The sequence below is a fragment of the Trachemys scripta genome, chromosome 3, assembly GCF_013100865.1.
Source record: "Trachemys scripta elegans isolate TJP31775 chromosome 3, CAS_Tse_1.0, whole genome shotgun sequence".
Classification (NCBI taxonomy): domain Eukaryota; kingdom Metazoa; phylum Chordata; order Testudines; family Emydidae; genus Trachemys; species Trachemys scripta.
In genome coordinates this window covers 86,622,110-86,645,569 of record NC_048300.1, presented here as the reverse complement: position 1 = coordinate 86,645,569, position 23,460 = coordinate 86,622,110, and the positions used below count along the sequence as shown (strand labels likewise).

Below are 23,460 nucleotides of genomic sequence, written 5' to 3'. Positions count from 1 at the left end.
TTGTAGACTAGTTGTTAGAGACAATGACAGCACTGCTAATCTACAAGAACACTTGTTGTTATAACAAAACTCTCCTACTTGTAGTACATTGTTTTCAGATAAGGCTTGCAAAAGTAGTTCTATTACATATGTGTATGTTATGTATAACTTTAAAGTCTTGCAGTGATTATGCAAATGTCCTTACATTGTTTTCTTTTCCTTCTGGAAATATTACCTATTATATAGTTGTATCTGTTACAGTTTACTTTTGTGGGTTGGTGAGGCTTATTGTAAATCAGGATGACATTCTTGTTATAATAGAGATCACTGGTGTTTCATTATAAATCTTTGTGTTACTTCTGTTAAAGAATTTTTATATATTGACTGTGTGGTTGAGTATACACATGTACATTTTACAAAATGTGAAGAAAATTTTACTGCAGTGGCTATTTAAAAACTAGCTTTGATTTAAAAAAAAAAAAAAAAAAATCTGGTTCCTGAACTCTATTTTGAAAATGAATTGTTTATGTAATTTAAACATTAATATCTAAAAACTCAGGAAAAATTAATTTGAATACAAATGTTTATATATAGTACGAAACTGAGATTAGATATTCATCACACTTATGACCCGGCACTACAATGAGATCTATGCAGATGAAAGGCTTCATCTGTATTAAAGTCATGTAGGACCAGGGCCAACATTTTCAAATGTCTATTTCAAAATTAGAGACCTGGAGTAAAATTTTCAAAAGTGCTTTGGGGTATGCCTACATGGCAATTAAACACTGGTATCTGGCCTGTGTTAGCTGACTGAGGCTTGAGGGGCTCAGGCTGCAGGCTCTAAAATCGTCAGGGTTGACATCTGGGCTTGGGGGAACTTGGGCCCTGGGACCCTCTTCCATTGTGAGGTCCCAGAGCACGGGCTCCAGCCTGAGCCTAGACCTCTACACTGCTGTTTTTAGAGCTCCGCAGCCCGAGTTCTGTGAGCTCGAGTCAGCTGACCCAGGCCAGATGCCAGGCTTTAATTGCAGTGTAGTCCTACCCCTAGTGACTTAAGTCCCACTTTCAATAAGAGTTAGGTGCCTTACTTTTTAAAATCTGGGTGTATTTAGTTGCCTAACTTGTACTGGATATGGAACTAAGGCTTGTGAGGGTTTAGGCACTTTTGTAAATTTTACTAAGAGAGCCATATTTAGGCACCTAAACAAATGGTGTAATATTTCAGAGGTGCTGGAAAAATGTGTACAGAGAATGATTTGTGACTACTCCGAACTTCTGAAAATCAGGCATCTTATTAAGTAGTTTAATAGGAATTTAGGTGTCTAATAATAATGCCCTGTATTTGAAAGTCTTGCTGTATTATTTTCAGTGTTAGAAAATGAAATACCATTTTTAGTTATTTTGTATTTTAATCCTGTATTCCTAGAAATAATTCCCCAGTATTATGGGAAGTCTTATGTTGTTTGAAAGATTCTTTTAAAAATTTACTGAACAAATACTAAAATCTATATTCTTATTAGCTATATTCCAAGTTGAGAATTTAAATTTCATTAGGTTATTTTTGTTCCTAGTACACCTCTTAAAACACATTGTTGGCAAAAGTATTTTTGAAAAAACTGTATTTATATTAAAACGAAGACATGAACCTTCAAATGTTTGCACATTAGCAGTAAAATTCATCCTTACTAATTTTCATATGGCTTATTGCTAATGAAAAAGTCCCTTTTAAAAAGCCTTGACTGCTATTGTTATGGTTCCATTAAAGCCCCAGAAAATAGATTAATTAAAAAAAAATTGAATTAGATGAAAGGAAGGTGTAGTGAGATTTCTTTTGAAAAGATTAATTACTGCAGTAGCAGACCAACAAGTTGCAGGGTTGCACAGGAGTAGTGTTGAAATAAATCATTGATTTTTTTTTTTTTTTTACATGAAATTTTATACATATATAAGCAGAAATGTTACATGCTTTGTATCACAGGTACATGCTGATTAATTCATCTTGGTCTCTTGATTTTTGTCCCAGCAGATTCTGAGGGTTCTGTGGAGACAGTGGGTGAAATCCTTATCTCATTGAAGTCAATGGCAAAACTCCCTAACTTCAGTGGGGCCAGGATTTTATCCACTGTATTCCACCTTTTGGGCCGAGGAGAAGAGGTTCATGCTTTTTAAAGCTGCTGGTTCACTTGAGAAACAGTTGATTAGCTGTAAAGGTGATTTCATCTGGTCATCCTAGAGAGGAAATGAGGGTGATGACTGGGACATAAACTTGAAGGGGGGGGGGGGAGGTAGGGAGAGGGCAGGAATTGAAGTTTCAATTTGGAATGGATAGATTGTTGGAACACAGAAATCCCTCTCTATTCATATTGTTTTTCATGGGTTGGTGGAAACTCCATGTAAGGAATCGCCATACTACCCTATTATATGCACAGGAATTAGTTTTACTAATTATAAAATGTGTATAATGCAAAGAAGCCCATATCAGCCCCTTTTTGTCTTTAAGGTGACTAGTCTGGTCAAATTCAAAGAACTTTCTATCAAATAGTAGGCTAGTGCTTTTTAAAGTCCCTTTAGAATCTACACCTGCCAACTAGTTTTGTGCCATTGCTAAAAAGCAATGAACACAGTACGTTGCTGGAAAAGTACATTGCCTAACTTAGTCAGGCAAAATAATTCTGTGTGACTGTTCTGGGAAAGCAGAGCTTGCCTGATGCAGTAGGAACAAAATGTCAAAAATGTGAATGTGGGTGTAAAGGAATAAACAAGTTTTCTATTAGCTGGTGAGCCTAAAAATAGTTAGCATATTTAAAGTTTTTAATTTTCATGACTGTACTTGATCATTTTCTACTTTCTATTCTTAATCTATTTACCTTTCACTTTAATCCAATGTTATGTGCATCTGGCCCTGAAGAAAAAGGAGAGAACCACATGTGATAGATGCTAGTCACATCTCTTAATGCATCAATGGACGGTGTTCAAATAGCACAGTAATGGGTGCAATATAAGAACTGGATTAGACCATAATAAACCTTAAAGAGCTTAGGGACAAATTTTGTCCTTGGATAATGCACAACTCCCATGAACATTAGTGAGCACTGCACGCATATTAAAGGACAAGTTTCTAAATTGCTATCACCCACTGAGTTTGCATGTGCAACTGTCCTGAAACGCATATTACATTTGGGTACAGTTATAGCTTAGATAAAATCATTGAGAATATCTCTGAATGCAATCAGCTTTAAATGTTAAATATAAGTTTAACTTCCTTAATTTAAAAACATACTAGCTATACTTAGCATTTTGCATTACTTGTTTTAACCGCAACGCAGCTTTAAGAAACATAACAAAGTTTGATTAAACCCTTGCAGGAGTACATTTTCAAGAGTTGGTGGGGTTTTATGGTTTGTTTTTTTTTGGGGGGGGGGGGGGGAGAGAGGTTAGCTGTGTGATGACTCCTATTTGTTGCTTTGTGCACTTTCCCCACTGTACTATTTCTAATTGAACAGTTGGAGGAAATATGGTAATGCTACCATACACATATAACACACAGCTTGACATAGCCCAGAATCACCTTGCTTTTCCAGAATTACTCCATTAGTATAAGACACTTGAACATTTTTTGAAAAAGCTTAAATCTTGAAATTACCTTTAAGTATCCTAGGATGATCTGAATAGCTGTTCCAGTGTCGTGTTAGGTTTAACACTATTCCAGGCTCTCACGTGCAATCCAGTTTTCTTTCTGTACAGAGAATCTTCTGCTTCATTGAATAGTTTAATCATTTTCTAATCTTAGAAATACATTAAGATTGGATTGTTCATTCTCAAGTGTCCATGCCTGTTGTTAAATTATTTGTCCTCAGTCTGGCAGCTTTATGAGGAAATGGGATTTTAGCTTTTAAAAAAAAAAGACTTAATTTGAAATCATAGCATTGCACACTTTCCAGTATATTAGATCACAGTAGATTAATAGCCTGGCTCTTAAAAGCAATTTCTTTTTTCATGCATGCAATTTTTAAAAATTGATCCTTTAACTTAGATTATTTAAAATCCTTGTTACAATACTTATTTTATTTATTTTTTGTTACAGTTTTCAGAATTCCCAGATCCCATGTTGTGTTCAGATTATGTGCAGTTGTCAAATTCCTCACTTTCCTCAGAGCAAAAATGCAGCACTGTATCAATGGAAGAGCTGAAATCTATGGATTTACCATCTTTTGAACCTGCATTCTTGGTCCTTTGCCGAGTACTTCTCAATGTTATCCATGAATGTCTCAAGTTAAGGTTGGAACAAAGGCCTGCTGGGGAACCATCTCTCTTGAGTATTAAGCAGGTTTGCTTCAAGAGTTTTTATTAAAAACTGCTTTCTGTTCTTTAATTATAATGTTGTCCTTTTAATTGTTTTAAAGAGAATTTGTTACAGAAATGATAGTACATTATGCATCCCTTAAATTGCCTTCAATTACATATGGAAATTAAGTTTAAGTAATAAACAACTGGTCACATATACCTCTTTGATTTATGCGGCCAGGAATCAAAATGTCTGATTAAAGGATTATCGGCCACTAAGGATAAATAAATAGCATTCCACTTCTGTTATAGGCTATAGACGTCATCTGCAGTAAGGTGGAAATATGTCTAGCAGCAATTGTGTTGAATGTGGGCATAGCTAATGTGAGTGTAGTATGGTTTCCTTCACCAGTGTAGACTAGGATTTTTTTGTCTGCTCCTCATTCCACAATCTGAACCAATGAATTCCTCTCTACTACTTACACTTGGTAGGCAGTGACCAGTCGCTTATTTCCAAGTTTTTTTTTTTTTTTTTTTTTTTTTTTCTCCCCATCCAAAAATATTCCCTCTACTTGCTGGCTTCCTCACTTTCCTTTTGGTCTTTCTTATGAATTCAAGACCTGTGCAAAACCTGGACGTTCAGTGCAGCATGACTAGAAAAATTAACCAAACTTATATGTGATGCCAGAGACTTGCTTCAGGTACTAGCCTGGGAGATGGCAGGCAGTGTTGTCATTCTGGCTGATAGGTAGGCTTGGCTGAACTCTATTTTTATTTTTTATCATTTCGACGGATAATATTGATATTTATTTTTTAAGAATCTTGTGATTTTTATCGATTTAAATCTTCTCTGTTGCAGGAAATTATGTGGGTGTGGTCAGACAATTATTTAATGACCGTAGATGTTGAGATTCAAAAAGTTAAAGCTTTATAACCATCAAAACACAAATTGTCAACATCACATGTCAAAATATACAAAGTAAATATCCTTAAATCAAACTAAGTTCTCAAGCAGCATTTTACTAATTACAGAATGTCAGGGTTGGAAGGGACCTCAGGAGGTCATCTAGTCCAACTCCCTGCTCAAAGCAGGACCAATCCCCAGACCCCTAAATGGCCCCCTCAAGGATTGAACTTACAACACTAGGTTTAGGGAGCCAATGCTCAAACCACTGAGCTATCCTTCCTCCCCAATAAATATATCCTATCTCCTAGAACTGGAAGGGACCTTGAAAGGTCATTGAGTACACCCCACTGCCTTCACTAGCAGGACCAAATACTGATTTTTGCCCTAGATCCCTAAGTGGCCCTCTCAATGATTGAACTCACAACCCTGGGTTTAGCAGGCTAATGCTCAAACCACTGAGCTATACTTTCTTTGGTGATCTGTAAGTTTTGATTTTTGATGGAAATATTTTTTTTTTTTAAATGATTTGTGTGTGTTTGGTGAAATTGATGTTTACTGACATTTACCAGTAAAAATCTAATTCTTTGGCCTACTCATAGGTGACTGCCTATCTAAACCCTCTTTTATGGCCCACTCCTTTCAGGGAGATAGCCTTTTTTGGGATAGCCTGCACTAGACTTTTGAAAGACACTGCTGATCCTAAGACATTGCTTCCTTCAGACAAACGTCAAAACTCTTGGCCTCCTCATCTAAGTCCTTTTAGGTACCACCATTTCATAAGTTCTCAGGTAGATTTAGATCCTGGTTCTAGATACCCAAGAGTAATTTCCAAGCTGTAATCGAGCTCCAGACCTCTTAACTGACTGACACAGGTCTCTTAAGACCACTTCTGAGCCCGTTCCTCTCACCTTTCTTGGATCTGGATGTCCTGGTGTTGGAGGGCATAGGAGAAAATCACTTCAGTCAGATAGGTCCTCTCCATAATTTTAAAAAGATGGTTGCACATTAGTTTCTCTTTTTCAAACTCCTTGGAGGAGGAGCTTTCTCTTCGCTTTCCTTCACTTTAGTCTGTAAGTCAGCATTCTTCACTGTTGGGTAGAGGTGACTACTTCTTGCTGTCGAAGTTGTACATCTGGCAGAGACAAGATCAACAGTGAATATTCTTGCTAATTGGCTCATCGGAGAGAATGGATTCACCCCCAACAAATGCGGATTTGTCCCAATCAGTATTTTTCAGAACCTACAGTTCAGGGGTACTCCTTAAATAGATCTCTCTGCTAAGTGAATGAACTATGTAGGTTCAAGCCAGGGACTTTCATCTTACTTTTTTTTTTTCTTCATCAGATGGGCAGGGAGCTTGAAATATGCATCATCCCAAGAGTCTTTCAAAAGTGCTTGTTTTTTTTTTTTTGTTTTGTTTATTTTAAAGTGGGCAGTATTTGGCATACTCATCACCACAGCATAGTTTTGAGATCTTGGCCCTCCAGCCTCCTTACTCCTACCTGCATAATCTCAAGTTTTCCGTTTGATTGCCCCCTTCTTTGAGGCCAGGCTTGTATTTCAATTCAGAAAAAAATACTTTTCCTTAGCAGGCTGGAGACTGAAAAGCAGATCCTAGTGGATAGAATCATAGAAATTCAGGGCTGGAAGTGACCTCAAGAAGTCATCTAGTCCATTCCCCTTGCACTGAAGCAACACCAAGTATAACTAGGCCATCCCTGACTGGTATTTGCCCAGTCTGTACTTAAAAACCTCCAATGCTGGGGATTCCACAACCTCCCTTGGTAATGCTTCTAATATTTCACTATCCTTATAGTTAGAAATTTGTTCCAAATGTGTAGCTTAAATCTCCCTTGCTGCAGATAAAACCCATTATTTCTTGTCCTACTTTTAGTGGAGATGAAGAACAATTGATCACCGTCCTTCTTATAACAATCCTTAAACATATTTCAAGCTGGTTATCCTCTTCCCCTCTTGGTCTGCTTGTCTCAAGACTGAACATGAGCAGTTTATTTAATCTTTCTTCCTAGGTTATGTTTTCTAAACCTTTTTTAATTTTTTTGGTCTCCTGGACTCTCCAGTTTGTCCACATCTTTCTCAAAATGTGCTACCCCAAAACGGAGACAGTACTCCAACTGAGACCTCACCAGTGCCAGGTAGAGTGGAATAATTAATTCTTGTCTTACTTATGACACTCCTGCCACACCCCCAGCAGCCCTGGTTATCAGTTGAGTCATTAGAACCATAATACCCATAATTTCCTTCCAAATTCCGTACCAAGGATATAGGCAACTTTTTCCCCTCTCCAAAGCGTTCAGACAAAACCAGCTTATGCAAGATGCCTTGATCACATTGATGTTTAATTTCCTCCAAGATGGGTTGGATTTTGAGCCTTTCCCCTACACTTTCATCATATAAATGACTTTTCTTGTCATGACTACTTTGGCCATGCAAGTTGGAGAGAGCTGCAGTTAAGAGCAAATTAATATTCCTTAAGTATAAGGCAGTTCTTCGAACAGTCTTTTTTGGATTTATTCCAAGTTCAAGTTTTTCTTTTCTTTTTTTGGGAGGAGGGGTTGGCCACTGAACCAGAAAATCAGCTATTTGCACAACTCTAATGTTTACTTCTCTGGAGAAGGAAAGGTCTTCAAAGGAAGATTTGTGTAAGGTTGCCACTTGTTGGTCCTACATACCTTTTCAGCCACTACAGGTTGGACAATCAAACTCTGCACCCTTATTAGTTGAGTGCTGAGTTCTGTCATTTTGTAAGAGCTTTTCCCCTCCTTCACTGGGGAGCCAGGAGACACTGCAATTTATAGTTTTTTGTTTCAGATTATAGACTGATTAGGAGCAGAGAGAGGGTAAACCTGTAAACTGGGTTTCTAGGATGAAACATTTTACAATCTGGAGCCATCCCAGGCTGTTTTAAATTGATCCTTATGATTAACTAGTAGTTAGACAATTAAAAAAATTGTCTATTCTCCAGTTAGTATTTTTCACAAGTGTGTTTAAAGACTAAGAAAAAATCTAATTAAAGAAAGTCTAGCTGGGTGGTGAGATTAACCTTGGAAGCTGTTGATTAGTCACTTTGCCTAGCGAGTCTGAACAGCATAAGGAAATTGGTTGGTCCAGTTTGTCAAAAGCTTGGTTGCAGAAGCCTAATTTACAGGTGAAGAAAAATCTCTGACAAATAACCATATTATAAAACTGCTATAGACTATAGTAATTTGGAGATTGTTATATGTCCAGCATGGTTTTCAGAAAAGAATCCTTGAATTGCTGTACTTATTCCTCAGAGAAACAGCATTGGCAGCTGCACTTTTGGTCAGTGTAGATTGGACCATAGTAGATACCCCTTAGTATGTACAGTTTAGACCATGTTTTTGGAGGTGCTCATTGCTTGTTTTAAATTCCTATAAAACTGCCACTTACAACTTTTTTTAGCCCAGTTACAGTTTTTTCTATAAAACTTAGACATGTATTTCATTGTTCTGTTATGGAGTACAAATAGTTATTTTTGCATAGGGTAATATTAGATGCCTGATTAAGGTTTTGGAATTAATAATCTGCTTTATTTTTTTAATGAAATGTTGTTGGCATATTGGTCTGTAATACAGAATAGGAATTTTGATTTTTAGTTTACCTGTTTTCAAAAAGTGACTCTTGCATATATGAGCAATCTCTCTCTTCCTAACTATTTGATACACATTATGGAATAGGTACAGTGTTTCAGTGAACAATGCATACAGTTGCTATGTAGTTAACTTCTTTGAGGCAGGTATAATATGGATACTTCATTGGATTTATGTATAAAAGCTGCATTATTGCAAAACTCCACCAAATGGAAGTATTAGTTTGTTCTAGGACTGTCACACAAAAATCTTGGATAAAGTTTATAAACATTTCAATTCACTACTTATTTTTGATTTAATTCTTTAAAAATCTATTTTTTAAAAAGGAATTAAATGTTAAACACACAAAATATTGTATATGCCACTATGGGAACAGCTATTAACAATTTTTAGAAAGGCCATTATAAAGTGGTAACTTTGGTAACTGAGATATTTCTAATTGTGAACCCTACTGTTAGGGTCGTAATTTTAACAAATGACCCATAGGCCCTGTAGTAAACTATACAGTTAGTTTTCTTTTACCTCAATTATTTAGGTACAGTCACAAATTTTGCACTAGTATTAGCAATTTTAAGGCAGTCCTTAGTTTTCTTCAGGAGCATAAATCAGCTGAGAACTTCTGTAATAACCCCTTAAATCTATGTAAATGGGTCAGCAGCAATGGTGAATGTTAACCAATTTGCAAATAAAAGGCTTTCAGCTGGTCACTGAGCATCCACTGCCACCACTACATTTAAGAGCTGAATAATGTGTTATATGTCTTGTAAGAGAGGGCTGATCTACTTCTCCTTGGACATAACAAGTCAATAGATTGGCAGGGTGCATATTGTATGAGTGAACGGAGAGTAAAGAAAATGGGCTTGTTCTTTAAAATATGTGACATGCTAGGGGTTTAGCTATTCTTTTTGCCTGATTTCCAAATCTGCTTCAATAATCTTAGTTGTGCAAAATAAAATGAGCTGCATTTGGTGCACATGTAGAATCAGAGCAGTCTTTCTTCCTTTATCCACAAGTGTGTGTGTGTGTGTATTTTTAATATACCAGGTCTGTAATACATGACTGTTGTAGTTCACCCAGGGACATGTCTAAGCTACAGCGGCACAGCTACGACGCTGTAGCACTATAGTGTAAACACTTCTTATGTCTATGGAAGGAGTTTTTCCATCAATGGAGTTAATCCATCTCTTCAAGAGGCAGTTGCTAGGTTGATGGAAGAATTCTTCCTTTGACCTAGCTGCATCTACTCTCGAGGTAGGCAGTACATGGCATTCAGGGCACAACATTTTTCAGAGTCCTGAGTGATGTAGTTAGGTTGATCTAATTTTTAAAGGTGTAGATAAGGCCTAAGAATAAGTGATTATTTGTTTCAGTTCTTTAAGACAGTGACTGTCTTTTTGTTCTGTTTGTTCAGCACCTAGCAGAATGGGGTTGTGGTCCATGGCTGGACTGCATAGCCACTGCACCTTAATAATAATAATACAGGGTGCTACTTTTTGTATTTCTTGACCTCTTTCTGTTAAGCCTTCTCATACACTTGGTTCAATGTAGTGATTTTTTTTTCCCCAGAAAGAAAATTAGTCGTAACATTTTCCATAGAGTTTAAAAAAGAAAAAAATCCCACTCCCATACCTAAATCTAATGAAATTGGTGCTCAAGGAAAGTGATGCATAGTCAGGCCTATGGATGGAAGTTAGGTTTGGAATAATACAGATTTGGGAATGGAAAATTCCTTTTATTTCATCCAGACTGTCTCGTTGCCAGTGCATGGTTTATTCCTACAGTGTGCTTCTAGTGTCTTGTTGTTTAAAAACCTATGCTTCCTAGAGCAGGTATGGAATGGCCAGTCTCATTGATGTGCCCATGTCTCGACCTGAAGTGATCACTTCTGTGAATAAGTAGATTATTCATTCAGTCCTTGGCTTCTTTTGGCCAAATTGTCAACAAGGGAGGGTGCCGGTCATTGTCAGTTGTAGTGATGTGTTTCACGTTGTGGATATCTGCCCAGTAGGAACAGGATCAAGACCAGTATAGTAAATTATTTCACATAGGCTTCCAAACAGTTGACAACTGTCAAATGACCTATTATTACTGACTTCCTATGGATTTAAACCATTGCTCTAAAGGTGTGAAGCTCCTTGTCCAATTATAAAATTTTAAATTATCCAGTCAGTTGCATACAATGGTTTTCCAAATAGCAAAAATAAAATCTGAAGCATTTGCTGCCATCCCTACTTGCAGTAACTTGCTGAGTGGCATTACAGTCTCAGGAGAACTTATGCAAAACTTCCCAGGAGATATAGGAACAATCCAACTAGTGTTTCTCTGGCTTTCACAGACAATAGTGACACAAATGTATTATTTAAACAAGCTAAACTTTAATTCTCAAATCTCAGAGGAAATTTGAGAATGTAGATTGATTGATTGCAGTTTGTGGTCTCTTCTATTGCAGCTAGCAAGAGAGTGTAAAGAGGTCCTGAAGGGTGGCCTGCTAATGAAGCAATATTATCAGTTTATGTTACGTGAGGTGTTAGATGACTTACAGAAGATTGACTACAACATAGATTCTTTTGAAGAGGACTTACATAAAATGTTAATGGTGAGTAGCAAAAGAGGGAATATTTTTGGTTATATAAATCTGTTATACATTTGCCTGATTCTAAGTCTTGGGATCATTTCTGATTGTCCTTCCTTGGCTAGTAACTGTCTAGCCTGCTTATATTACCTTTTTTTAAAAATGGCAATAATGGTCATTGTTCTAATAAATGTTCTCAAAGGATGTAAATAAAGTATGTTAGAGATAATGTTGATATTTTTGTTGACTGGACTGTGAGAATTGCTATTATCTTAGGTGCTAAGAGAGTCAATAATATACTTTTTTGGCAGATTGCCTCTGTTTATAAAATAGCTCATCATAGAATCAGAAATTAAATGTAAGTAATATGAAGATTTAAATTAAACCAAGGAAAACAGTTGTCTGGCTAACATCTTTTTGCTTTAATTTTCACCTTGATATTCTAGCCAGCCTAAAAGCATGTCTTATTTTTAGTATATTTATTACTGCAATAATTAAACACAGAAGGCTGATTTAAGGATATGCTGCTGGTCTCCAGTGAGTGTAACTGAAGTTGCTTTGTTTTTGTGGGTTTAAATTAAAACCTCATTTCTTTAATGCGGCTTGATATCTTTTCATTGTGTGTGGCTTTTTTTTTTTTTTTAAAGTAGCTTAAAGAATAAGGGAGGTTCAGGAAGACTCTGATTTTGGTGTCTCATTATAGGGAGAGCTGACAGCACTGCATATAGTTAAGGTTAGCTGACACTTCCCATTATTAGACTCTGTTTTCAGTCTTATAACTTTGCCAAACTTCAGCCAATGAAGCTGAAATTTCCCATCTGCCTTAGGCAGAATTTTTTGGAAACTTTCAGTAAAAGTGGTTCAGCCGTTTCTGAGAACTAAATTAGAGAGAGAAATTTTTTTGCCCATGTTTTTTTTTTTTAAAAAAAGAGAGCAGCAGCTTTTAACCATTTCATTTAGAAGTTCTTTGAAGCAAGGGCTTGAAATTTAGCACCAGGCTTGCCTTTGTGTCAGGAATGGGTCTTCTGCTGTTCTTGTGAAAAACCTCCCCAGTTGGGCCAACTAATAAGCCTTTGAAAAAAATCACAGTTCACCAGAGAATTGTTAGTCTGGCAGCTAAATTCTTCAAAAATTCTGTGTGTACTGGACATGCCCCAGGCTCCACAGGACATGAGCAGGGGTTTTGTTGAATATGCTGCTCCTGGCTGCTGAGGTGCTGGGCAATAGAGCTGAGAGCAGGGACTCTCACATATGTTCTCAGTGCTCCCCTTACTGGTTCTTGGGCAGAGTGGAGGAGAGAGGATGAGAGTCAGACCTGGTGAAGGGCAGTGAAGGGATTAGGTTGGGATTTGGAGTTGGGAGCATCTGGGCAAGGTGGTTGGGATTGGGAGCTGGTGGAGAGAAATGGGGGTAGGGAAGATGAGAAAATCAGGAGGAGGTAGACAGAGATTAGATGAATTTGGGGGGAGCAGAAAGGGAGATTGAGACTGGCTAATCAAGGAGACTGGAACTGGGAGCCAGTGGCAGGGAAGTGGGGAGACTGAGATTGGGCAAGGAGCCAGGGTGTAGGATGCGGAGATCTGTGGATATAAGATGGATATCTGCTGATTTACAGGACTCTAGATATAAAATTTGGATCTGTATTCACCTGCGATTTGCGGACGCGAGGTAAACAAACCATCTCGGCCCACCAGCAGCTTATCCTGATGGCCTGGGAGCCAAAGTTTGCTGACCCCTGAATTATAGGGTCTGCTTATGAATGGGTGTTGGCTTATAAACGAACCGGCTTATGATCGAGTATATACAGTAAGTGTGGTCATCTCCTCTTAAAGAATTTTCTAGGAATGCTTGCTCATCTCCTCAGGAGTGCCTTCAGAGTGATTAGTAAGACGCTCATAGTGAGGAGGAAGATCTTGTGGAGGAATATGAGGACCAGCTTATTCCACTGGCTATATCATCTTTATCACTTGGTGAAGTTGTGACTCCATCTACTACATCCACAATAGAGAATTTCAGGATTTTCTTAAAAGAATGGTGGACAACTTAGAAATTACTCTAGTAGTCATCTAGAAGGGATCTCATAAATTATTTGACATGTTGCACCCCTTATCCCAAGGTCATTTAGTCTAGCCTATAAATGAGGGCATTCTTGAGCCTGCTAAAGACCAGTGGCAAATAACAGTATCTATCTCAGCCATGCCAAAAAAGGCAGATTACAGGTATCCAGTTCCCCTGAAGGAGTTTAAGTATTTTTTTTACCCACCTGGTCCCTGAGTATTTGGTTTTGACAACAAGGCTAAGCCCAAGAAAATGAATCTTCTAGGGAGAAACGCTGACTTCTCTGCTAGCTTGCAGATTTATATAACCAACTATCTAGCCATGTTAGTTCAGTATGTTTTTTCTGCAATGGGACAAGGTTTTAGAGGTAACTGAAAAACTTTCTCAGGAGACCAGAGACTAATTAAAGGTGATAGCTACCGAAGGCTAGTTGGTGATGAAGACAGCTTTGCAGACTTCATTAGATGTCTCTGACACTGTGGCAAGGTCATCATACAAAGAACATTATGGTTCCATCTGTCAGCCATTCCAAAAGAGGTTCAGGCCACAATCCAGACCTTCCTTTTGAAGGGTCCTCGCCCCTTTAATTGGGGAAACTGACAAAGCACTTCACTCTCTGAAGGACCCCCAGGACTTCTGTAGGTGTTCATGCTCCATTGCAGAAGTAGTAGTAAATTAGATCCTAATCCTTCTCCTTCTCCATCTTCTTCATATCTGTACTCCAAAAGGTTCCTGACTCTTCTAGAAAAAGGCCTCTCTTTTCAACTTTTGTGACACTGCACTATTCATCTGGCTAGCGGTTTCAGATTTGAGGCTGCAGTCAAGATTCCTGGACCAGGTGTAGAGGATCTTTATTTTTTCTCCCGTTGGCAATCACCTTTCTCTTTTGTGGATGCATAGGCTGTAATTACTGCTGATCAGAGGGCTAAGAAATTATCTAGAACGATTACTAGCTAATAAATTATCCTGAGGGTTCACTTACTAGTTCTCTTAATTTCCAAAAGTTTGCCTTTTTGAAATTGAAAATGTTTTTGATTCTGCTTCCATTTGTAATTTTAACTAAGTCAACTTTTGATTGCTCTATCCAGTGTTATTTTCTATGACTAGCTTGTCTGTAATGTCCTCGCTGCTTACCAAAACCAATGTAAAATATCACCTCTTGTTGGTTCTAGTCCTGCTAATTGTTCGACCCTATTTCTGTAACTTCTATAATATCCGGTTTCCTATACTGAACCGGTAGCTCTAGTTCCTCCATTTTGTTGCCCAAGCTTGTCACATTAGTGTTCCAACATATCAGTTGTTTCTCTCTGACTTCATCCAATTTCTAGATGTATTAGCTATAGTCCTTTTGCATTTTTAAAAAGCCCGAGTCATGTATTTCCACTGATTAAAGAGCCATTACATTGCCTACTTGAGATTTGAATGTTGTGCTCCTGTTTCTAATGGATTGTCCCTATGAATCTGTCATTATGTTCACTTTTTTGGTAGTTATCACCTTGGCTTGCTGGGTGAATAAAATTCAAGCTTTGATAATAAGCCTTCCATACACAATTTTTCAGAAAGACATGTTTACTCTCAGGCTGCATAATTTTATTTTATTTTTTAACCAGATGTGGTTTCAGATGTTCATATGAATCAAAGTACACACTAAGTGGTATTTTTTTCTAAATCTCATGGCTCGCCTTCAGACTCTGAACTCCACACACTAGATCTTCTTAGGGCTGTATCCTTTCAAAGATCATCCAGACTCTTTGGCTTTTGCTAATAAATCAAAGGACAAGCTGTTTCCTTTCAGAGACTCTCTAAATGGGTTACAGACTGCGTTAAGATTTCCTTAGCCATAATTTAGGTGGGAATCCTATCATCTATCTCCTAGGAAAGGACTTCTAGTCACTCACCTGCAAAGGGATTTGTGAACAAAGTGCAGACACTTACCTTAAGTAACTGAAATTCTTCAAGATGCTTTTGTCCACATAGATCCCAAAACCCACGTTCCTTCCCCACTGTTAAGGAGTTTCTGGATTTCTGTATTAGTAAAGGAACTGAGTAGTGGTTGTGGCTGTTCTGCCCTTTATACCCTCACTGGAGGGAGCATGAGAATATGAACAATGCATGCGCAATCTGAGTGGATATTCCTTGCTAAAAGATTCTTGACTTATGTGGGTAGGCTGTTTATACCGATAGTGGGATGCATGTAGAAGAAAGAATCTCTGAGAACACCACTATTATTAAGATACCTTTAAATTGGCACTAATTCTTCCCTCCACTCAGTAAGCCCAACATTGACATGCCATGGAATTCACTGTTGTCAGTAGTGGATGACAACTTGTAGTGAAAATGACACTGTTGTCAGTAGTGAATGACAGCAGAGCTGACTGTACTTGTTCGCATATGGGAGAGGGATTGGGAAGGAGTGCATATATAGTGGAGTTCCTCATGTTTGTGCAAATATCTGAAGTCTTCATTGTCTTTGCATGTTTCTCAGAATAATAATTTGGTGTCTCGTTCATCTTCCAGTGCCAAAAATTGCAGAGAAGCTTGCAGCATATTTTCTGCTGCAGCAAACAGAATATTATGGATAGTTCCCTCCATCTGTGTGGTATTATGTGGAATCTTTTGTGGGTGTGAAAATTAGGCCCCTTAATTACCGGTTTCATAACAAGTACAATCTAAATGACTTTTTTTTCCATTTGCAGGTTTATTTTGATTATATGCGAAGCTGGATCCAAATGCTACAGCAGTTACCTCAAGCATCTCATAGTTTAAAAAATCTGTTAGAGGAAGAATGGAATTTCACCAAAGAAATAACTCCTTATATACGAGGAGGTGAAGCTCAATCTGGAAAACTGTTCTGGTAGGACTTCTTAAATCACTCTTCATGTCCTGTCAATTTATTCCAGACATTTAGACCAGTTAGAGTCACACTGTATAATTCTAATGTCCTGATCTCTCAAAGTAATTTCTGTTATGCTCCAGAATAATGTCTCTCACACAATTTTCTCTGTATCCGTTCCAAGATTTATTTTAATTGCAGAATCAGGATCTAAATATAAAAGAATACATAAATTCTATAAATAGGACTTTAGAAGCTACTTAATTAAATGTCTCATCTTATTTTTAACTAAATTTGTCCAGGTAGTGTTAGCATCGGCTAATATATTCTAGGATACTGGAAGTTAGATAGATAAGACATGGAACTTATATGACCCTTGAAATTGACCTCCTATAGAGGACTTTCAAATTTCAAACTTGCGTCAGTTGAACTCACTATAAAAGAAACATGGTTACATTTTATATACCTTTTTATTATTATACAAAATTAAGTTTCAATTTCTGACTATTTTTAAAATATCAAAATGCCAAGCAGTACTGCTGCCCTTTTTTGACCAGAGTGGGCAGTCAAAGGTCAGTGCCCGTGGGATATTCCCGTTAGGAGCAAAAATTTATGATGTAGTTGGGTATTTTTTATTCAGTCTTGTTTATGTACAAGGAATGTACAAAGACCTGTTTTTCTGGAGGCAGAAGGAATGAAAACCAGGGGACAGCTGCTTTGCTTACAGCTGTAGCATCTTTCAACTCGTACCCCTGATCCTGAATCTTCCTTTAGGCTTCTCCCAGGGTTACACTGTGCTTACAGACAGTTGCTTGGCTTTTTTGCTGCCTCTGAGATCTCGTCTACATCTAAAACTTAGCTATATTGTCCAGGCTGTGAAAAATGTGACACCCTGGGCGATATACACCAGCAACACCATCACTGGACCTAACCAGATCAGCTACAACATCACCGGCTCATTCACCTGCACGTCCACCAATGTTATGTATGCCATCATATGCCAGCAATGCCCCTCTGCTATGTACATTGGCCAAACTGGACAGTCACTACGCAAGAGGATAAATGGACACAAGTCAGATATCAGGAATGGCAATATACAAAAACCTGTAGGAGAACACTTCAACCTCCCTGGCCACACAATAGCAGATGTAAAGGTAGCCATCTTACAGCAAAAAAACTTCAGGACCAGACTCCAAAGAGAAACTGCTGAGCTCCTGTTCATTTGCAAATTTGACACCATCAGATCAGGATTAAACAAAGACTGTGAATGGCTATCCAACTACAGAAACAGTTTCTCCTCCCTTGGTGTTCACACCTCAACTGCTAGCAGAGCACCTCACCCTCCCTGATTGAACTAACCTAGTTATCTCCACACTGATATATACTTGCCTATGGAGATTTCCATTACTTGCATCTGAAGAAGTGAGGTTCTTACCCACGAAAGCTTATGCTCCCAGTACTTCTGTTAGTCTCAAAGGTGCCACAGAACCCTCTGTTGCTTTTTACAGATTCAGACTAACACGGCTACCCCTCTGATCCTGGGCGATATAGTTAGGCGTAGACCCAACTAGGTTGAGAGAAGAATTCTTCCATCTATCTAGCTTCTGCCTCTCAAGAGAGTGGATTTACTGCATTGACAGAAAAAACCCTCCATTGCTGTAGTAAGTGTCTACACTGTAGCACTTGTAGACGTATCCTGAGTCTCTGTTTCTTGTCTGCCTCTCTCCCCCCTCCGGTAGACTTTTTTCCAACCTAAAGACACCCACCCATGTGGTCAGAACATTACCCAGTAGAACTGTACACAACATCTGTACACAAGATGCTAGTTTCTGGGTAGAGTCCATTATGCCTTCTTTTAGATGTGGCTCCTTAACCATCCTTTACAATAGTTTTAAATGATGTGCACCCTTCACAGAGAGCAAATGCTAATAACCTATATGACGTTCAGTGGACATGTTAACACCTCTAAGGATACAGGACAAGTAGGGCAGAAATCCTAGAATATCATGGTTGTAAGAGACCTCAGGATGTCATCTAGTCCAACCCCCCCTGCTCAAAGCAGGACTAATCCCCAGACAGATTTTTGCCCCAGATCCCTAAATGGCCCCCTCAAGGATTGAACTCACAACCCTGGGTTTAGCAGGCCAATGCTCAAACCACTGAGCTAGCTCTCCCTCCATCTCAACAAACAACAGATTTCAGCAGCTACAATTAAAACTGCAGAATATTTGCTCAGTTTAATAGAAAATATCTGTTTCCTAAGTTTTCTCCAATTAAAGTAGCTGTTCTGATTGTCCACATCCCATGTAAGCGGTTACTGGGGAAGGTTTCAGACCTGCTAAAATTCCAGAAAAGTACCACCGTTATGTAGCTTCCATTCAACTTCAGTGAATGAGTCAGAGCAAACTCTTGGTGTCTAATCCTTTCAGGCTTTGACTATTGCCATATTTAAAAATTTCCAGTTCTCTTGTTACTACTATAACATCACAAAGCCCAGAGGCATCAGTGCTGTGAGGAGCCCCTCAGTCTTGAATCTGGACTCCTGCTTCTACTTGCCACATTGTTGTGGGTCACTGCTCCATAAATGATTGCTAGGCTTTTGATGCCTAGTATAACCTCTCCTTCAAGCAATCATTGTTCAGCTCTAGTCTTCTGCTATGTCAAAGAGAGACAGAAACTCATGCTGAAAACTTTGTAGTGGTTCTGGTGGCAGGACACAACAGTACGCATGCTGCTGCAATAACTGAACCAGGGGTGGCCCCTTTTGTGGCAAGCCTATTTGACCTTGCTTGTCTTACCGGGATTTCACCCTTCCTTGAGAGGAAGGGGAGACCCCACAAGTTGCTGAGACGGGGCAGCATGACGCTCTTATGTGGAATGTAATACAGAGGAAATAAAAGGAGTGTTAGTACATGAATGAAAGTGACGTTTCTCCCCATTTTCTTTTTGTTTCAGTGATATTGCGGGAATGCTGCTGAAATCTACAGGAAAATTTCTAGACTCTGGTCTGCAAAACAGCTGTGATGAATTTTGGGCCAGTGCTGATGACAGTACTGCATCAGATGAAATCAGGTATTCCAGCCTTCAATATCTGGTCTCTCTTATTCTGATGCTCCTTTAGTCCTGTCAAGGACAAGCTGCAGTATTTAAACTTTTTGAAGCACGTGAAAAAAACCTGCCCAAATCATCTCAGGGATTTTCAGTCTGTAGTTAGTCATTCATCTTTGTTTTGTGTATGTGAAAGCTAATAACTTTGGTTATAGCTAAGGGCATGAGAAGCATTTTATATAATGTTCTCTGTTATTTTTATATTCCTGTGTCGTATGTGTCTGAGCGATGTAAGTTCATTTCAGTTTGCTGCTTGTGCACATTTATTTTGTATTTTTTTCAGTCTCTTCTTACTATTGTGTATTTAAAATGTAGTAACTTCATTCTAATCAACATTACAGGAGGTCTGTTATAGAGACCAGTCGGGCACTGAAAGAGCTCTTTCATGAAGCTAGAGAGAGGGCCTCCAAAGCTCTTGGCTTTGCTAAGATGCTGAGGAAGGTAAAGTAACGGTGTTTGATCTAACTTACTAATGCTCCTTTTTATTTCTCTACTTAAAAAACTTCAATTCAGTAAAGAGTTTCTTTTTATAACTGTCATTAGGACCTTGAAATAGCAGCAGAATTCACATTGTCGGCCCCCGTGCGAGAGTTCCTGAATGTCCTGAAAACAAAACAGTATGTGAAGGTAAAATCCATTTAAAGACGTGGCACTTATATGGTTAATGCTAAACAAGGTATCCAAAACAAAGCAGTATGTGACTTAAGTGCATCTATTTCTTGCTGAATTTGTAGTATCAACTTTTTAGAATTGAGCTGTGGCAATCGAGTTAATTTTTTCTATTTTGAAAGTGCAGCTTTTCTAAAACCACCAGCATTTGTGTTAGCTGCAACAACTTTCAAATAATCTACAAGATGGGGCCAAATCTCCAGTCTGTATTCCTGGTATATCTTGTACTTGCCTACAGTGGCAAGGGTGCTAGCCTAGGTCTCGGGAGACCTGGGTTCACTTGGCTGCTCCGACATAGATTTCCTGTGTGACATTGGGCAAATTACGTAGTCTCTCTGTGTCTCGGTTTCCCACCTGTAAAATGTGATTAATAGCACTTCCCTACCTCACAAAGGTTGCGAGGATAAATATGCTAAAGCATGTGAGGTACTCGGATACTATGGTAATATGGTTTCCTACTGTGTCCTTTTGTCTTTGGTGTGTAAAACTTATAATATAAAATTTCTTCCTTGACAGTAGTCTGTTAACCTATGTGTGAACATAAGTCTAGTTATCAGAGTTGTACATACATTTTGATGGGAGAATAAAGTCGTTAGTTTGAAATGTTTTTTATTGCATCTATTCTGTAATGAGATCTTTTAACCTTTTTTCCAAAATGAATTTTAGGATTTATCATCTTGGCTTTCTAAAAATGCATTTGACTTTTAATGTTGGCAGTCTAGTCAGATCAGATGCTAATTAGTTTCACAAAATGTTTCTTTTTTATTTCTAAAGTATCAATAACAACCTTGTAGTTTAAAGTTTTTTTCCAGCCTCTGATCAAACTGGTTTAAATTGTAAAATTAAAAAACGTAATTTTAAAAACGTTGAGTGCAGTATTTGAGTTTAGCCTAGGTCACATTTAGCCTAAGGAGTTGGGTTTAGGGGATTAAAAGTTCCTTAAATCACCTTTGCAGTGTCCCCTCCTCCCAACGGAGAGGCATTAACATACTGAGGGTCCCTACTGCACTGTTTTCCTCTGTGCCAGGAAACTGGTATAAACATAGTTGTTTAAAATGATTTGTGTGAATGCAGATGTGGTGAAGAGTGTGGGCTTAGCTTTGAAAACTGAAAAACTAGTAGTTATCTAACCGTAGTCATCTTGAATTTTGTTAAATGTTTTGTTACATTCCAGCCAGTGCAGCTGTGTTTGTAAAAGCTGTTTATAGAAACTGTTTCCTTGCACAAGGAAACTAGTGTAGATGGGTCCTGACAGACTCTGAATAGTTTTGTCTTTTCTGCAGCTAGAAAAATGCTGACTGACATGTTAGGCCTACGGGGTAGGAGAAGACATTAAACAGGCAAAATTAAAGGAAGGATTTTCAGACCTCATTTATGAGGTCCCAAAACTACTGAAGGGATCATGATAAAGAGAGGGAAAAGAAAACGGACAAATTCTGGTGTTTGTGAAGAAAAAAATGTGTAAATGGCTGAGTGATGTAATTTTAAAAATGGGTTATGCACGATAGCTAGTTTTTATTGTTTCTGCCATTAAGCAGTTATTAAGATGTACCCAGGAAGGGAGGCAGCAGTCTTATTTTTTGAATAGTGTAGTCAGAAATGTAGTTATCTGTGAAGATCTGTTTTATAATGAACAAGAGGAGAGAGAATTCAGTTTCATTGGGCACTTGAATAGCATCATCCTTGGAGATTTTGCTCTTTCCTCTCTACAAATTGCCTTAATATGTGAGATCCATTATACATAACTTCTGACCATGCTAATTCCTAACTTAGTAAAAAGAGATGTGGCACTGTTTTTTTGAATAAGAAATTTACTTACCATATGTAATATTCCTTAAATAATACTTTACTTGAAATGGAAATCTGTCCTGGGACTCTATCACAATAATACAAAACAAATTAACCTCTGTAAATTTGAGTGTCAGCAATAACTAAAAAGACAAGCCATTGTTTTGATCAGTCCTTTTATGCTGAGACAGTATGTGTTTCTGTCATGGGTTGTCAAGTACAGTTATATGAATAGTTCCAGAATTTGAGTGAACTTCTCCCCTGATTTTTTTTTGTAAATGTTCCATTGTTTAAGCAGAAGGGAATTAATTTTTAATGTCATGCCAGCCATGACTTGTTTCTTTGTTCCTTATAATGATTTTAACATTGGGAAGGGACATCTTTTTAAACGATACATCTAAAATAATCATTTGAAGATGTGTGTGGGAGCAGCTCTGTATTCTAAGTTGCTATGGCATCACCATACTTACAGTGTGTTACTTTGATTTTTAGCATACAAGTCATCAGCACAGGTGGTGTGATGTGATTAAAAGTGGGTATATTGCTAGAGTGGCTGCATGCCTAGAGATATTACCAGTTTAGCGATATTTTCTATACTTAAAATGGGAAATATGTCTAGAGCTGAAATGACCATTTTAAGCGGACTCTGCTGTGTGTGCAACATACTGAGAAGCTGAGTGGTGGTGTGCAGTTTTGCTCACTGAATGCCATTTTATTCTTTCTGCAGGTGCAAATCCCTGGACTTGAAAACTTGCATGTGTTTGTCCCAGATAATCTTGCAGGGGAGAAATCTGTGATTTTACAGCTGCTAAATGCAGCTGCAGGAAAGGATTGTTCTAAAGATTCAGAGGAGGTTGCATATGAGGCCTACTTACTGATGACCAAGCACAGTGATAAAGACCATGAATTAGATGACAGCTGGAGCACATGGGAAGGACAGCCAGTCAAAATAGTGCCTCAGGTGGAAACTGTTGATACCTTAAGTAGCATGCAGGTACGTGTTTTCCATTTTATGTCTACTTTTACTTGGAGGTGAAGTGCTTCCAGAATAATAACCATAGATGTTATATGAGACATTCTGCCTTCTGTGACTAAGATGTATTGGAAATACACCTCTACCCCAATATAACGCTGTCCTCGGGAGCCAAAAAAATCTTACCGCGTTATGGGTGAAACTGTGTTATATCGAACTTGCTTTGATCCACTGGAGTGCACAGCCCTGCCCCCACCCCCCGAGCGCTACTTTACCGCATTATATCCGAATTCGTGTTATATCGGGTCGCATTATATCGGGGTAGAGGTGTATAATAATAACCAAGGACAATACATTAAAAATGTTCTTGCTTTGAGATTTTATCTCTAAATATATGTTGTTGCAGGAATTGAACATGAGACTATTTTTGAAAGCAACATTTTTATTTCCAAAAAAAATTCCTTCCCTATTAAATCAAAAGAATTAATAAATTATTCACAATAGAGCTGCTCAGTATCAGATGTATAGTTAGAGTGATAGTGTTTTGTTTTAGCAAAAAGCCATCATATCTTATGAACTGATAGGCCATTGCTGTTGGCTTTGGGTGCATTAAGTCATGAGGCCAATTGCTTCGGCTGCTGGGCAAATCACTTA

General features: G+C 38.1%; 1 protein-coding gene across 8 annotated transcripts in view; it reads left to right on the top strand.

Moving 5' to 3' along the window:
• Positions 1-23,460, top strand: part of MAP3K4 (mitogen-activated protein kinase kinase kinase 4) — a 145,440-nt gene that overhangs the window by 65,210 nt on the left and 56,770 nt on the right. For all 8 annotated transcript variants that reach the window (XR_004645080.1, XR_004645079.1, XM_034765276.1 and 5 more), the window contains exons 4-10: positions 4,067-4,309; positions 11,255-11,401; positions 16,132-16,289; positions 19,224-19,340; positions 19,718-19,817; positions 19,920-20,003; positions 22,561-22,827. Coding sequence is in view for 6 of the 8 variants with exons in the window: in XM_034765276.1 (XP_034621167.1) it covers positions 4,067-4,309; positions 11,255-11,401; positions 16,132-16,289; positions 19,224-19,340; positions 19,718-19,817; positions 19,920-20,003; positions 22,561-22,827 (1,116 nt within the window). In the remaining 2 variants the exon portion in view is untranslated. The remainder of the gene's footprint in view (positions 1-4,066; positions 4,310-11,254; positions 11,402-16,131; positions 16,290-19,223; positions 19,341-19,717; positions 19,818-19,919; positions 20,004-22,560; positions 22,828-23,460) is intronic.